This window comes from Schistocerca nitens, chromosome 2 (genome assembly GCF_023898315.1).
Source record: "Schistocerca nitens isolate TAMUIC-IGC-003100 chromosome 2, iqSchNite1.1, whole genome shotgun sequence".
NCBI lineage: Eukaryota > Metazoa > Arthropoda > Insecta > Orthoptera > Acrididae > Schistocerca > Schistocerca nitens.
Genome location: NC_064615.1, coordinates 698,425,427 through 698,442,380, shown reverse-complemented (window position 1 = coordinate 698,442,380; position 16,954 = coordinate 698,425,427). Strand labels below are relative to the sequence as shown.

The following is a 16,954-nucleotide window of genomic DNA, read 5'->3' as shown; positions in this document are numbered from 1 at the left end:
TACTGCTTGCTCAATATACAGATTGAATAACATCGGGGAGAGGCTACAACCCTGTCTCACTCCTTTCCCAACCACTGCTTCCCTTTCATGCCCCTCGACTCTTATAACTGCCATCTGGTTTCTGTTCAAATTGTAAATAGCCTTTCGCTCCTTGTATTTTACCCCTGCCACCTTCAGAATTTGAAAGAGAGTATTCCAGTTAATGTTGTCAAAAGCTTTCTCTAAGTCTACAAATGCTAGAAATGTAGGTTTGCCTTTTCTTATCTTTCTTCTAAGATAAGTCGTAATGTCAGTATTGCCTCACGTGTTCCAACATTTCTACGGAATCCAAACTGATCTTCCTCGAGGTCCGCTTCTACCAGTTTTTCCATTCGTCTGTAAAGAATTCGCGTTAGTATTTTGCAGCTGTGACTTTTAAACTGATAGTTCGGTAATTTTCACATCTGTCAACACCTGCTTTCTTTGGGATTGGAATTATTATATACTTCTTGAAGTTTGTGGGTATTTCGCCTGTCTCATACAACTTGCTCACCAGATGGTAGAGTTTTGTCATGACTGGCTCTCCCAAGGCCATCAGTAGTTCTAATGGAATGTTGTCTACTCCCGGGGCCTTGTTTCGACTCAGGTCCTTCAGTGCTCTGTCAAACTCTTCACGCAATATCTTATCTCCCATTTCATCTTCATCTACATCCTCTTCCATTTCCATAATATTGTCCTCAAGTACATCGCCCTTGTATAAACCCTCTATATACTCCTTCCACCTATCTGCCTTCCCTTCTTTGCTTAGAACTGGGTTGCCATCTCAGCTCTTGATATTCATACAAGTGGTTCTCTTCTCTCCAAAGGTCTTTAATTTTTCTGTAGGCAGTATCTATCTTACCCCTAGTGAGACAAGCCTCTATATCCTTACATTTGTCCTCTAGCCATCCCTGCTTAGCCATTTTGCACTTCCTGTCGATCTCATTTTTGAGACGTTTGTATTCCTTTTTGCCTGCTTCATTTACTGCATTTTTATATTTTCTCCTTTCATCAATTAAATTCAATATTTCTTCTGTTACCCAAGGATTTCTATTAGCCCTCGACTTTTTACCTACTTGATCCTCTGCTGCCTTCACTACTTCATCCCTCAGAGCTACCCATTCTTCTTCTACTGTATTTCTTTCCCCCATTCCTGTCAATTGTTCCCTTATGCTCCACCTGAAACTCTCTTCAACCTCTGGTTCTTTCAGTTTATCCAGGTCCCATCTCCTTAAATTCCCACCTTTTTGCAGTTTCTTCAGTTTCAATCTGCAGTTCATAACCAATAGATTGTGGTCAGAATCCACATCTGCCCCTGGAAATGTCTTACAATTTAAAACCTGGTTCCTAAATCTCTGTCTTACCATTATATAATCTATCTGATACCTTTTAGTATCTCCAGGATTCTTCCAGGTATACAACTTTCTTTTATGATTCTTGAACATTTAAACATTAATAAATCAGATATACATAACCAGCTGCTTCAAATAATTGGGAAAGAAACAGAAGACTTCCTCCCCCCTCCCCCACACCCCAAGGTAGTGGCTACTCAGATAATTTTGTGTGTTTAAGTAAATAAGTCACAGCTGCAAAATAGTAACTCGAATTCTTTACAGACGAATGGAAAAACTGGTAGAAGCCAACCTCGGGGAATATCAGTTTGGATTCCGTAGAAATGCTGGAACACGTGAGGCAATACTGACATTACGACTTAGCTTAGAAGAAAGATTAAGGAAAGGCAAACATACGTTTCTAGCATTTGTAGACTTAGAGAAAGCTTTTGACAATGTTGACGGGAATACTCTCTTTCAAATTCTAAAGGTGGCAGGGGTAAAATACACGGAGCAAAAGCCTATTTACAATTTGTACAGAAACCAGATGGCAGTTATAAGAGTCGAGGGGCATGAAAGGGAAGCAGTGGTTGGGAAGGGAGTGAGACAGGGTTGTAGCCTCTCCCCGATACTATTCAATCTGTATATTGAGCAAGCAGTAAATGAAACAAAAGATGACATTGTAATTCTGTCAGAGACAGCAAAGGACTTGGAAGAGCAGTTGAACGGAATGGACAGTGACTTGAAAGGAGGATACAAGATGAACATCAACAAAAGCAAAATGAGGATAATGGAATGTAGTCGAATTAAGTCGGGCGATACTGAGGGAATTAGATTAGGAAACACGACACTTAAAGTAGTAAATGAGTTTTGCTATTTGGGGAGCAAAATAACTGATGATGGTTGAAGTAGAGAGGATATAAAATGTAGACTGACAATGGCAAGGAAAGCGTTTCTGAAGAAGAGAAATTTGTTAACATCGAGCATTGATTTAAGTGTCAGGAAGTCGTTTCTGAAAGTATTTGTATTGAGTGTAGCCATGTATGGAAGTGAAACATGGACAATAAATAGTTTAGACAAGAAGAGGATAGAAGCTTTCGAAATGTGGTGCTACAGAAGCATGCTGAAGATTAGATGGGTAGATCATATAAGTAATTAGGAGGTATTGATTAGGATTGGGGAGAAGAGGAGTTTGTGGCACAACTTGACTAGAAGAAGGGATCGGTTGGTAGGACATGTTTTGAGGCATCAAGGGATCACAAATTTAGCATTGGAGGGCAGTGTGGAGGGTAAAAATCGTAGAGGGAGACCAAGAGATCAATACACTAAGCAGATTCAGAAGGATGTAGACTGCAGTAGGTACTGGGAGATGAAGAAGCTTGCACAGGATAGAGTAGCATGGAGAGCTGCACCAAACCAGTCTCAGGACTGAAGACCACAACAACAACAACAACAACAAGTAAATATAGATCAAAGGAAGCTAATTATAGTGTATTGCTGTTTCTCCTTGTTGATTTATAGTTTCACCAATTCCACATCCCCAAGGGATTACCTTGATAGGAATGACAGAACACCAACAATGACTGAATGTATGGGTAGGTTTTTCTACCCACAACATTAAATTCTGATAGCGTCTTCCCATACAACATCTTATAATGCATAAATAATAAAATAAGAATCAAAAAGTGGAAGGTTTTCTGCTAAAATTAGAACTTCTGTTGCTACCCACATCAGCTGCCAATGTCCTAAATACTATGCAGGGACATTGGCATATAAAAAAGGTCATATTCCGAAGAATATTTTCAGATTAAAATGTAAAATACCAATGTGAATTGTTGAAGTTTACTTTTCTCTTGGAATTCAGATTGATTGAAATTTCATGAATGTTTTCATTTTTTTTCCAAAATAAAGTACACAAACTTATTGTCACACAATAATAGAAATGAAATTTTACCATCATGAGCAGAAACCACAACTAGCAACTGCACAAGTCTTACACAGTGCTGACAAGGTCTCAGCTTGCTAAAAAGGGCGTTAGATCACCCAGTGACTGCACGTAATAGTTAGGAATATAACCCTTATATCTCTCATCCTGCGAATTCTGCCATTCTTGTAAATTGTGTGCAGTGGTTAGTCCAGATAGAACCAATAAAGTCTGGAAACCACATCGATTCCCCAGCATTATATCTGTCCTCGCACTGAAATAAACATATTGCTTACAATAACACAAAACAATCTTATTCTAACAATAGAAACAGAAAATTTCACAATAGACTAAAATGAGAAAATATATGAATGACTGATATAATAGTTGTATATCTGAAAGAGACACACACATGCAAGAGCATATTTCTGTCTCTTACTGTAATTTGACATTATTGGGAGGCAGTCAAGTAAAGAATGTAGATTTTTTTATTTTTGATATATGTCAAAGATGTCAGCATAATAATAACAAATAATCTGGTTTACCTTTATTTTTTATGTATTCATTTCCATATTGGAAGAGATTTTGGTAAAAAGTTCATCCAATAACAGCGAATGGAGCTAGAGGACAAAAGATGTCTGGTGGGAAACTTGTTCTTACATGTATCTTGAACACGGAAACTGCTGCACATTTATTACATTAGTATAACTCAAAGTGCTGTAATGATTAACATGGATGCTCGCCATAGTATGATGAAATATATACTGGACAGAGCTCATGAAATCATCACTATTGAAGTTTTAGAATAGATATATTGACTGATCCAAGAAAACTTATACATTATGGAAAAGGGGCTAAGGTTTGTGGATATAACTGATGGTTTCATCTGTACCATAACCAATGATGATCTATGGTAACAAAAAATTCAAAGAAATGGCTTATCTTTTGATGAAATGAAATGGTACTATGAGGTTTAAATTTTTGTTCCATTATCATCACTATGCCACAATTTTGAACATGAGAGCAAAGAGGAAGTCTGAAAGTGGAGACACAAAAGTGTCTCTCACTGAAGGGAAAAGTATAGATACAATTAGTTCAGGAAAATACACTGAGTGACCTAAAAAAAATGAGGAGGCACAGGATACGATGTTAACAGGGAGCCCTCAAAACTGCAGTAACACACAGAGGCATGAATTCTACAAGATGTTGGAATTATTATCTACAGGTATTGATCCACACAGGTTGCAATGCTATCCCCAACTGGTTGGTGCTGTATTCATAAAGTGTGACAGCATCTCATAAATCCTTGATTGGGTTGGATGGAGTGATGTAGGAGGGCGAAACCATGGTTATAAATTCACTGGGATGCTCATGAACCCAGCTGCATGCAACCAATGAGTACTGACATGTTGCATTGTTCCACTGAAACATGACACCTTCGTCAGGGTACTCTTAATGCCAGAAAGGGATGCAGACGGTCTGCAAAAATTTCTATGTAACTTGCACTTGTCATTGTCCCATTCAGCTGGGGTTCACTCCATAAAGTTCTGGTGGAAATGGGTTCCTAATGGCCCACCCACTTTCACATCAATGCCAGTCTGGTAAACAATATACTGTCTATCATCCTGTAAGGCTCTTCGAACATGATGTGATGTGTGTTCATCAAAAAATTGTGGTTGTCCTGTGCAGTGATCTGGTCTGTCTCTCTCTCTCTCTCTCTCTCTCTCTCTCTCTCTCTCTCTCTCTCTCTCTGTGTGTGTGTGTGTGTGTGTGTGTGTGTGTGTGTGTGTGAATTCTCTCTGCAATACTTAAGATCCACCCTGGCTGCAATGTTCATTATTCTGAAACAAATGAGATGATTTGTAATTGAGGATGTCACTGATCAAAGGACATCTTGAAGATTGGAACAAACAATTTTTCTCCTAATGGAAGAGATTTATTAAAAGGAATGGTGATTGCTTCTGAGGTAATAAATCTTCAGTAATAAATATTCTTTCTCAGTTGACTGCCCCCCATTAGATATGGACAACAAAGCTATTGTCCACTATTTAAATACAATGAACAAGACAAGAAAATGGAGCTACTAACCTGTCACCTATCATCAAAGTTCGGCCAGGTTCTACTTTTAACTTCCTGATGAGGACATCCATTAAGTATTCACTTGGTTTTCCTAATATAACAGGTTGACGTCCTGAGCAGCTAGTGACTGCTGCAGCCATACAGCCAGCACCTATAGTACAGGAAGACTTTTTAAAAAAGGTGAGTCATGCATGTCAACACTGCTAGATACATATAGCCTTATATAAACAGAATGATGGTTGTAATACATGTTAATGGCTGAGAATATCCGTCTATAGCTTAAGCAGTTAGTAGGTACGCTTTGTCCATATGAAGTGCTGTAAACTATGTGAAATGTAAGTTTCAAGGCTACCTGAACTCCACTGCAGTGTCTCCAGATAGCCTTTGTAGTTATCACAATCAGCTGACCTGCATGGAAGGGTAAGTGAACATATACTGATGCACATATAGTGAATCCCCACCCCCAACCTGAAGTTATAATTGGCGCAAATAAATCACACTATTTTCAAACGGTGGACAATCCAGGATGGAATGTAACAATATTATGGAAAGGATAGTAGCTGCTCACCATATAGCAGAGACGCTGAGTCAGACAGGCACAACAAAAAGACTGTCAGAAGTGAGCTTTTCGCCAACAATGCTTTTGTCAGAAAGACAGAGAGAGAGAGAGAGAGAGAGAGACAAAGACAAAGAGAAAAAGACAAGTCTCTGGCTGCTGAGTCCAGGACAGACACTGAGTATAGCAGGTCATTCAGAAAATAGTAACAAAGGAAAACAGCATTGTGTTACAGGAAGGAAGAAAAGCCATCAGGAAAAATCAAACAGTGAAAACCAAGGAATATTAGAGGTCTGGCCACAGCAGCCAGACACTGCAGTCATGTGTGTGTGTGTGTGTGTGTGTGTGTGTGTGTGTGTGTGTGTGTGTAAGTTCACTTTCTGACAGTTTTTGTTGTACCTATCTGTGACTCAGCATCTCTGCTATATGGTGAGTAGCAACTATCCTTTCCACAATTTTGTTATGCTAACTATCTTACACTTTTGCTCTATTAACACACACTTTTTCTTTCCAAGTTGTTTCCATGGACATAAATTTATTTAATTTTATCTGACCACCTGGAATGGGAATAGTTAATTTTTCCTAGGCTTGGTCTCCAAAACTCTAAAAAGCCATCAAACAAAAACTAAAGGGGTTCAAAAATAGCAGGCACAGTTTTTCTCCAATTAAAGTGAAAGCAAGTAGTCTCTTAATTACATACACTGTGTGACAAAAATGTGTTTAGGCCATTTGAACTTTAAGAATGTTGATAGCACAGAATGCATGCAAGTGGGTGTACGGTATTTGTATCTGAAACTGTGAAAGCAAAAATGAGTGTGAAATAATGTGTTCATCCTTCTATTTTTAGTTCAACTTATACTCATTGGCAGCAGATGTACAATTGTAGCTGAAATGGCTGAAGTGATTTCAAAGGGAAGCAAGTGCCTTGTTGTTACTGGAAAAAGACTGATGTTATTGAACAGTACAGATGGTGAGAAAATATGGACTGCACCACCATGGCATGTAATAGCTCCAGGATCATTACTTGGCGAAACCCAGGGAGGCATAACTCTGTGATGTCAAGATAAGATGGAGTATCTGCAATAAAAGAAAAATGGATGATGGAAGTATGTAAATAGTGAGACAGTTTTTAAAATTTTCTCCAAAACACTTAATCCAGACAGCAAGTCTTGACCACACTGGGTATCAGAAAATGTAGTGTCTGTTAATTTCCAAAGTAGCAGCTTTGAGGTGCTGTATTTCCAGGTTACTTCAGCCCATAGAAAGGTGATTGTTGCACGATGAGGGAATACAGAAAAAATGAAAAGGAATACTGCATTCACTAGTAACTGAATCAGATAGCTGTTGTATCAAAGAGAGAGCACTCCTGTCACCATAAAAAGAACAACAGTTTAGTATCTCATAAGACTGCGGTTATGTCAAGCCTTCTACTGGCCACTGACATGCCACTCAAATGCAGGACGTCAGGAAATATGGAAGATCTAAATCTTCTCGCTGTCTTAATTATAAAACCTGTACAGGAATCATGAGACTTGCAAGTGTAGATAAGTGAATTAATAATCTGTAAGAAGAAATAGACAAGTGTGCAATATGTGGATGTTTGGGTCAGTCTGGGGAGCATACTTGGATAGCCTAAATGGTAAGGCAACTGCTCACAATAAGTGGATCCAGGTCTGAGTCTTCATCTAGCTATAGGTAATACATCTATAGATACATATTCCATTAAGTTGAATTTTAGGAATAAATTTCAATGTTTGGAACTGTAGTTCATCGTCAAATTCATAACATATTGCTCGATATCAGTGTGTTTGTGTGTGGCTTGATTCATGGTACCCAGCCCATAGGGCACTCTATTTTTGAGATCCTACAGGCAATGGGCTTTTCACATGCTACTATGTTGAGGGTGTACTGCCAGTAACTTGATTTGGGGAATGCCACTGCTGTCAATATTAATACCAGGGGTGTACCTGACCAGGGCAGACATTAATAATAGACAGATGGGCCATAATGCAGAAAATCACTCGCCATTTTAATGCTGGACACAAACAAGTGGTAAACAGCCATAGTATTTAGAACCACCACCTCACTATGGGGGTACAGAAGATACCACCCCCCACATTTATCTCTGATCACAACATGTCTGAGGTCACAAATATTGCCACTGGTTGCTCAAAGAATGTAAAGGGATTATCTTGACACAAGTTGTTATATACATTGAGGTTGTGCATCTCGCTTCCCAAGAGGGTACTCTTGACACATGTAGCAGAGTTTGTTTACATGGGATGAAATTTTGCACCTGATAAGTTTGGTATTTTGTCTCACCTGTGAACAATGATAGAAACTTACTGTAAGATTATGGTCGTCTGTTTGCTTTCTGTCCCATGTAGGTGACCTGCACTTTCAGAAATACTGTGTTCCAGCCATCACTCCAAAATTGTACAATCATTTTATGGGACACTTCTTGGTTGAGTGTGATCATGTGGATATTCTGTGTATTTTAGTAACATCATGTGAAATGTGCATGGTTTTGATGTACCTTAAACTAACCTCCATGAGTTATTGCTGTTGTCAATACAAAAGAAGGATGCTACATGCTAACTAGGCAGGTGTGTCTAATGTAATTGATACATCCCACTATGCAGGTGTCTCTACTGCTCATATGTACAGATAAAAGAAAGAACTATGTTCCTTCATTTTCCATTTATATGGTTTTCTCGCTTTGTGAATTGGCTTTTAGCAAGCCTCAAATTTTATCTTTTATTCTCTTCTCAAAAATATGTTTTGTGGTCTTACTGCTATTACATTCCAGTTTAAACACTTCAGAAGTGTTAAATCCAACAGCTAGCTACAATGATCAGGCTAAGCAGGTAGTAAACAAGTGCTTCAATATCTTTTCTGAACATGCCTGTAAGAGCACGTTGCAAATGAACACTAGGGCACCACAGCTGTATAGTTTACCAAAGCTCCACAAACTGGAAGTGCCAATCCCAGGAGAATCAACACCATCTTGAAGAAGCAGCTGGACTTCAAAGGAAAATGTAGTATTAAGAACAGTTTGGTTTTAGTTAACAAGTTAACGTATGTTAAGGTCCTAACAAATGCAAAATTAGTCTCTTTTGATGTGCATAGATTGTTGACATGTATTCCAGTGAAAGACTGTTTCGATATGGTGTCACAATCATTGTATTCACACAACATAAATCCAGCAGAGCAGTTGAGCATTGTTAGCATAGTGGAATGTTGTTTGGATCAAAATTATTTCTGATTTCAAAGGAGCTATTATCAGCAAGCAGATGGTCTGGCAATGGGCTCACCTTTAACAGCCTTACTAGCAGAAATGTTCATGGACAAGTGGGAGACTGATTTTCTGAAGAGAGAACCACCGGCAAAACATGTTGTGTATTGGTACAGATATGTAGATGATATTCTTTGTATGTGGAAATGTTTCAATAGACAACTCCATAAATTTGTGGAAAATATGAATCAGTGGCACACTACCATAAAGATCAGCATGGAGTTAGGGGGGCCCCAGTATAAATTTCCTGGACACTAGCTTAATGATAGAAGACAGTAACCATAAATTTAAAATTTACCGAAAAAGATTCCTTCACTGACACTTTCATCCCGGCTTTCTCCCAACATCCCACAACCTACAAACATCCAGCATGTCATCAATGATCCACCGTCTCCTTTCTATCCCTATGTCCCAAGAAGATTTTGACCAGGAGCTTAACACAATACAAACAACAGCCATAAATAATGAATTTGACCCCAACACCACTGATAAAAATTTAGGTTAAAAGATGAAGCAGCAAGCCAGGTCCCTACTGTCCCCAATGAAAAACACAGACAAACAGGAAAAGAAATGGTGCAGATTACCTTTTATAGGGAAATTATCAAATAGTAAAAGTAACATCTTGAAGGCAAAGGGTTTATCTTTGTTTTTCTATGTCCTTCAGACAATAGGTAGTTTCTTGTTCAATGAAAAAGACAAACAACCAGCTATCAAAAAAAGTGGGATTTATAAAATCACATGCCATGAGTGTCAGTCTTGCAACATTGAACAGACAGGAAGGTCAATTTGTACCAGGCTTAAAGAATATCACAGAAGCTGGAGATCGAAGAAGCCTGATTCAGCCTTTGCGGAACATTGCCTGAACAATAACCACAAAGACACAATAGATGTACAAGGCCTACACACAGAGGAAAATGGAGCCAAACTCAACCAATTAGAAATTTTATAAATTAAAGGACAGATGTGTGTATCCCCACACCTATTATTAAACAAGCAAACCCAGTTCAATTATTCACCTCTTTTAGATGAAATCACAACCCCCAGGATAGATGCAAAACTTTGGGCCCCAGCCCATCATAGTTAAAAATATCTTGACTGATGCATAACTTTTAGTCTGGTCATTGTAGTATAACTGGTTAATGTGTAATAATGTATGTAATTTGTTAAAAAACGGTCATTGACATATTTGTACATTAAGCTATGGATCGATACCTTAAGAAATTGAGATGATAGTCTTTGCCTTGTCATCAGGTTTATCTGTACATTATCATCTTTGGGAATCATTAATGTACTTGAAAATAGGGTTATAACCCAAAATCCAGGTTGTGCAATAACATTAATAATAAATTGTGAAACAAGGCTAAAAACAGTGTCAAGCAGATGAAAGTTTTTATCTGACCATTATTACACTAAAACGTGCTCAAAATGGAATTGCATGGGACTAAAATAATTTTCCAAATTGGACATGTTTCTGGATTACACAAAACTCACTGGGCTTTGTAAAATTTGTGGGGTACTGTACATAAAAGTACAGTAAAAATTTTTAATTATCATATACTGTATTTACGGATCTTCACTCCAGCACAGTAGACATTCATTTACTGTATACTGGACAACAGAATACTGGACTATTACATTAATTGATAAATAACACGGCATTTCTATATCTTTACTCTAACTTTAAATTCGTTTATTATTGTATGTACATACATATTATTCCCATGTTTATTTGCTTTAAATTTCACTTTTTTCACCACATGTCAAGGAGGGAAACTTGCTTTAATTTCCTGTTCAAAATTGTTTTTTCTAGGAAATTTTTTGCACCATACAACAGTTCCAACAAGTTGGAAGAATTTGTGTGTGCTGCAAATTTCATAACATCATTTATGAATGCAATGGCTTCTTCAGGCATACTAATTTTTTAGGGACATCACTTTGCTCCTCTTCTTCTTCCTCTGTTTTTTCTTCTTCATCTTATGTGTTGTGGATTTCTATTAAATTTGTTGCTGAAGTAAAAGTAGAGTAAGTTGACAGAAAGTCATCACTTCCAATGTAATCATCTGCACTACATGAAATGTTTTACATTTTCATTAATTCTGCAATTGGTGCTGCATTTTCTTGAAATTTGATGGACACATAAGCGTATTGTTCTTGACCCCCAAATCCCACTTTGTTGAAGCACTTGGTGACAGTTTTGGGTTTTATTTCCATTGCTCTCAAGCCAAACCAGTTAACTGCATCCAGGACAGAAACTGACCGTGCAAGAGCAAATTCACTTTCGGCTTCTTGAACACTAAGAATAAGAAACTGCATCAGTAATTGCCTATAATGACACTTGAATGTGTAAATAACCCCCTGGTCCATGGGTTGTATGAGGCTGATTGTACCTGGAGAGAACCAAGCCAATTCCACATTTGATAATGTTAATTTCGGGTGGCAGGTTTCATTGTCTAGAAAAAGGAGAACTTGGCGATTTCCTTTTTTCAGTTTGACATTGAAAGAGCCCAGCCATTCTTCCATAAGACCACTCACCATCTACGCTTTTTTATTGTTTCGCCGTGTGACTGGAAGCTTACTGGCATCTACTGTTTTGCCGCCTTTCCAATCACCAGTGGCTTCTCCAGTAGCTAAAATGTTTCCACGCATAAGTACAGTGAGTCTTTCCTTGGACATTTTTCTGCCGGTGCACTTTTCACCTTGAATTGCAAGTGATTTTAAAAGCAGAGCACAATAAAACTGTCCCATTTAATCGGCATTCAACACGTCTTTCGGGTCATAATTCACTATTAAGTTGGACAGTATGTCTTCCATTCTGTTGCTACACTTTTCTACACATCCTTAGCTTCCCCACACACTTCATTCCACAAGATGTTGTGTCTAGCTTTGAAACTGTCCAGCCATCCTGTGGATGCCTTAAACTCCATTAATTCCAAGCTCTTTAGTGACTTTCAGAACCTCACTCTGCAACATGGGTCCGAATAAAGATAAGTTTTTTGCCCACGCACTTACGAACCATTCCCACACTATTTCTTTAATTACTTCATTTCCAGTCTTCTTCACCTTTCTTTTCATCTGCCCATTCCCTTTCATCCATTCATCCTGAATATTATTCTTGTTTCTTAGTCTCATAAATTTGTGTTTTACCACATCTGAAGCACAACATAATTTTGTGCAGAGAGAGTTTGTCTTTCTCGCTTGCCTCGATTACATTAACCTTTTTGTTACATCTACATCTACATCTATACTCCGCGAGCCACCTTACGGTGTGTGGCGGAGGGTACTTATTGTACCACTATCTGATCCCCCCTTCCCTGTTCCATTCACGAATTGTGCGTGGGAAGAACGACTGCTTGTAAGTCTCCGTATTTGCTCTAATTTCTCGGATCTTTTCGTTGTGATCATTACGCGAGATATATGTGGGCGGTAGTAATATGTTGCCCATCTCTTCCCGGAATGTGCTCTCTCGTAATTTCGATAATAAACCTCTCCGTATTGCGTAACGCCTTTCTTGAAGTGTCCGCCACTGGAGCTTGTTCAGCATCTCCGTAACGCTCTCGCGCTGACTAAATGTCCCCATGACGAATCGCGCTGCTTTTCGCTGGATCATGTCTATCTCTTCTATTAATCCAACCTGGTAAGGGTCCCATACTGATGAGCAATACTCAAGAATCGGACGAACAAGCGTTTTGTAAGCTACTTCTTTCGTCGATGAGTCACATTTTCTTAGAATTCTTCCTATGAATCTCAACCTGGCGCCTGCTTTTCCCACTATTTGTTTTATGTGATCATTCCACTTCAGATCGCTCCGGATAGTAACTCCTAAGTATTTTACGGTCGTTACCGCTTCCAATGATTTACCACCTATGGCATAATCGTACTGGAATGGATTTCTGCCCCTATGTATGCGCATTATATTACATTTATCTACGTTTAGGGAAAGCTGCCAGCTGTCGCACCATTCATTAATCCTCTGCAGGTCTTCCTGGAGTACGTACGAGTCTTCTGATGTTGCTACTTTCTTGTAGACAACCGTGTCATCTGCAAATAGCCTCACGGAGCTACCGATGTTGTCAACTAAGTCATTTATGTATATTGTAAACAATAAAGGTCCTATCACGCTTCCTTGCGGTACTCCCGAAATTACCTCTACATCTGCAGATTTTGAACCGTTAAGAATGACATGTTGTGTTCTTTCTTCTAGGAAATCCTGAATCCAATCACAAACCTGGTCCGATATTCCGTAAGCACGTATTTTTTTCACTAAACGTAAGTGCGGAACCGTATCAAATGCCTTCCTGAAGTCCAGGAATACGGCATCAATCTGCTCGCCAGTGTCTACGGCACTGTGAATTTCTTGGGCAAATAGGGCGAGCTGGGTTTCACATGATCTCTGTTTGCGGAATCCATGTTGGTTATGATGAAGGAGATTTGTATTATCTAAGAACGTCATAATACGAGAACACAAAACATGTTCCATTATTCTACAACAGATTGACGTAAGTGAAATAGGCCTATAATTATTCGCATCTGATTTATGACCCTTCTTGAAAATGGGAACGACCTGTGCTTTCTTCCAGTCGCTAGGTACTTTACGTTCTTCCAGAGATCTACGATAAATTGCTGATAGAAAGGGGGCAAGTTCTTTAGCATAATCACTGTAGAATCTTAAGGGTATCTCGTCTGGTCCGGATGCTTTTCCGCTACTAAGTGATAGCAGTTAATGACAGATACCATTTGTTCGATATCATGTTACTGTATCTCTTGAAGTGCTACTAGTCACCTGAAACTGGCAGAAAATAATGACCTTGCCATTTAAAACCATTGTTTAATGGAACAATACCCATTTCTCTCATTGCACAAATTGCAGCAGTGTGTGGTAGATGCACAACAATATTCCTAAATGTGCTGGCATGTGCCAATAATGAGGAAAACAAGAAAGCCGACAAACAGAGTGCTGATGAACGAACCGTTTCCTTTGACATACTGTACCAATACTGAGCGTAACTTATTCATTGTTGCACAGAGTGGTGCGGTTTTAGGTCCACACCAGCAGAGCGGTGCTGCACTGGACCTTTTTTCTTGGTTTTGTGCCGCTTAACAGAGGTGTTAAAAGTAACAAACTTGTAGAGTCATGAATAACTAATGAACTTTAATACACTAATACTGTATAGGCTCTTTCCCGCTTTATACAATGTATTATTAAGTATGTTATAAGATTTGCTTTCCATTTCTGCATTAGGTACATCATTCCACTTTATACAAAAAATCAGCATATAAAAGTGCACTGAATGTGTGGGGACTGAAATACTTGCACAGGTTGGGCTGATTTCCAAATTATGTGCCAATTTGAGCAAGTTTTACTGTATTCCAAAAAATCACAGAACTTATGCTACCTATCCCTGTGACTATTATTCCAGATCTCAACGTTACCATTTCAGGCACATCTTTGAAACACGTGGAACACTAATCCTATTTTGGAAGACTGTGTCTCAGGAATGGAAGTGCAGTGACTGTGTAGCCTACCTTGAATGAAGATGTAATGTTACTCACCAGGTTCATGGTGTTCCATCCTGCTGTAATTTCATCTGTGATTTTGTGAAACATCAGTTCTGTATTATCAAGAAATCAAGAAACTGCAATGCTTTCACCAGTAGAAAGTGTACTTATAAAAAAACATTTCATGGAAGACTATGCAACTTGTGATCCAACTATCAGATCATGGATCAACAATATAGAAGTTACAATCATTTGCCACATGAAATTAATAAGTCAAATTATGTGTGCTGCATGATGACCCCATGCTACTCCCTTTCAACCTCTAAAAACAAACTCAAACACATAATGAAAAGTGCAAACATAAATACAAATACATAGGTAACTCTAGCATAAGGCAGTGTACAGTGCAAAACAACTCAACTGATGTTAAACTGTCCAAGCAAGGATGTCTTAAATGTAGAAAATAGCTCATGTTGGTTGGTTGTACTACAGTGTGGATAATTTCAACTGCTTCAATTAAACTTATTAAAGCTATGAATGCAATGGGCCACTTTGATAACAACCTACCGTAACCAGTATCTTTAGTGATTGGTAGGCAATTGTTCACTGACAGCCCACTCAGAACCCACATCACAGCCATACTCAACATTGTGAATAATGACCTTTTGTTGTCTGTTGCTAAAGTAAGAGGTGAACCAATTGTGAGCTACTCCCCATGTTCCGTAATGGTCCAACTTCTGGAGCAATATTTTGTGATCAACACAATCAAACACCTTAGTTAAATCAAAAAATATGCCTAGCATTTGAAACCTTTTGCTTAACCCATCCAGTACCTCTAAGAGAAAGGAGAATATAGCATTTTAGTTGTTAAAAGACTTCTAAAGCCAAACTGTACATTTGATAGCAATTTGTCTGATATAAAATTATCAATTATCCTTACATACATACATACATACATACATATATGTAAAAACAAAGATGATGTGACTTACCGAACGAAAGCGCTGGCAGGTCGATAGACACACAAACAAACACAAACACACACACAAATTTCAAGCTTTCGCAACAAACTGTTGCCTCATCAGGAAAGAGGGGAAGGAGAGGGAAAGACGAGATGTGGGTTTTAAGGGAGAGGGTAAGGAGTCATTCCAATCCCGGGAGTGGAAAGACTTACCTTAGGGGGAAAAAAGGACAGGTATACACTCCCCCACACGCACATATCCATCCACACATATACAGACACAAGCAGACATATTTAAAGACAAAGGGTTTGGGCAGAGATGTCAGTCGAGGCGGAAGTGAAGAGGCAAAGATGATGTTGAATGACAGGTGAGGTATGCGTGGCGGCAACTTGAAATTAGCGGAGATTGAGGCCTGGTGGGTAACGGGAAGAGAGGATATATTGAAGAGCAAGTTCCCATCTCCGGAGTTCGGATAGGTTGGTGTTGGTGGGAAGTATCCAGATAACCCGGACGGTGTAACACTGTGCCAAGATGTGCTGGCCGTGCACCGAGGCATGTTTAGCCACAGGGTGATCCTCATTACCAACAAACACTGTCTGCCTGTGTCCATTCATGCGAATGGACAGTTTGTTGCTGGTCATTCCCACATAGAATGCATCACAGTGTAGGCAGGTCAGTTGGTAAATCACGTGGGTGCTTTCACATGTGGCTCTGCCTTTGATCGTGTACACCTTCCGGGTTACAGGACTGGAGTAGGTGGTGGTGGGAGGGTGCATGGGACAGGTTTTACACCGGGGGCGGTTACAAGGATAGGAGCCAGAGGGTAGGGAAGGTGGTTTGGGGATTTCATAGGGATGAACTAACAGGTTACGAAGGTTAGGTGGACGGTGGAAAGACACTCTTGGTGGAGTGGGGAGGATTTCATGAAGGATGGATCTCATTTCAGGGCAGGATTTGAGGAAGTCGTATCCCTGCTGGAGAGCCACATTCAGAGTCTGATCCAGTCCCGGAAAGTATCCTGTCACAAGTGGGGCACTTTTGTGGTTCTTCTGTGGGGGATTCTGGGTTCGAGGGGATGAGGAAGTGGCTCTGGTTATTTGCTTCTGTACCAGGTTGGGAGGGTAGTTGCGAGATGCGAAAGCTGTTGTCAGGTTGTTGGTGTAATGGTTCAAGGATTCCGGACTGGAGCAGATTCGTTTGCCACGAAGACCTAGACTGTAGGGAAGGGACCGTTTGATGTGGAATGGGTGGCAGCTGTCATAATGCAGGTACTGTTGCTTGCTGGTGGGTTTG

The 16,954-nt window shown here is 39.3% G+C and overlaps 1 protein-coding gene across 2 annotated transcripts in view; it reads right to left on the bottom strand.

Moving 5' to 3' along the window:
* Window positions 1-16,954, bottom strand: part of LOC126236855 (glycerol-3-phosphate phosphatase-like) — an 83,376-nt gene that overhangs the window by 14,337 nt on the left and 52,085 nt on the right. For both annotated transcript variants that reach the window (XM_049946466.1, XM_049946467.1), the window contains exons 5-6: window positions 5,362-5,503; window positions 3,304-3,547 (exon numbers count right to left, since the gene is read on the bottom strand). In XM_049946466.1, the coding sequence (XP_049802423.1) occupies window positions 3,364-3,547; window positions 5,362-5,503 (326 nt within the window). In that variant the 3' untranslated portion in view covers window positions 3,304-3,363. The remainder of the gene's footprint in view (window positions 1-3,303; window positions 3,548-5,361; window positions 5,504-16,954) is intronic.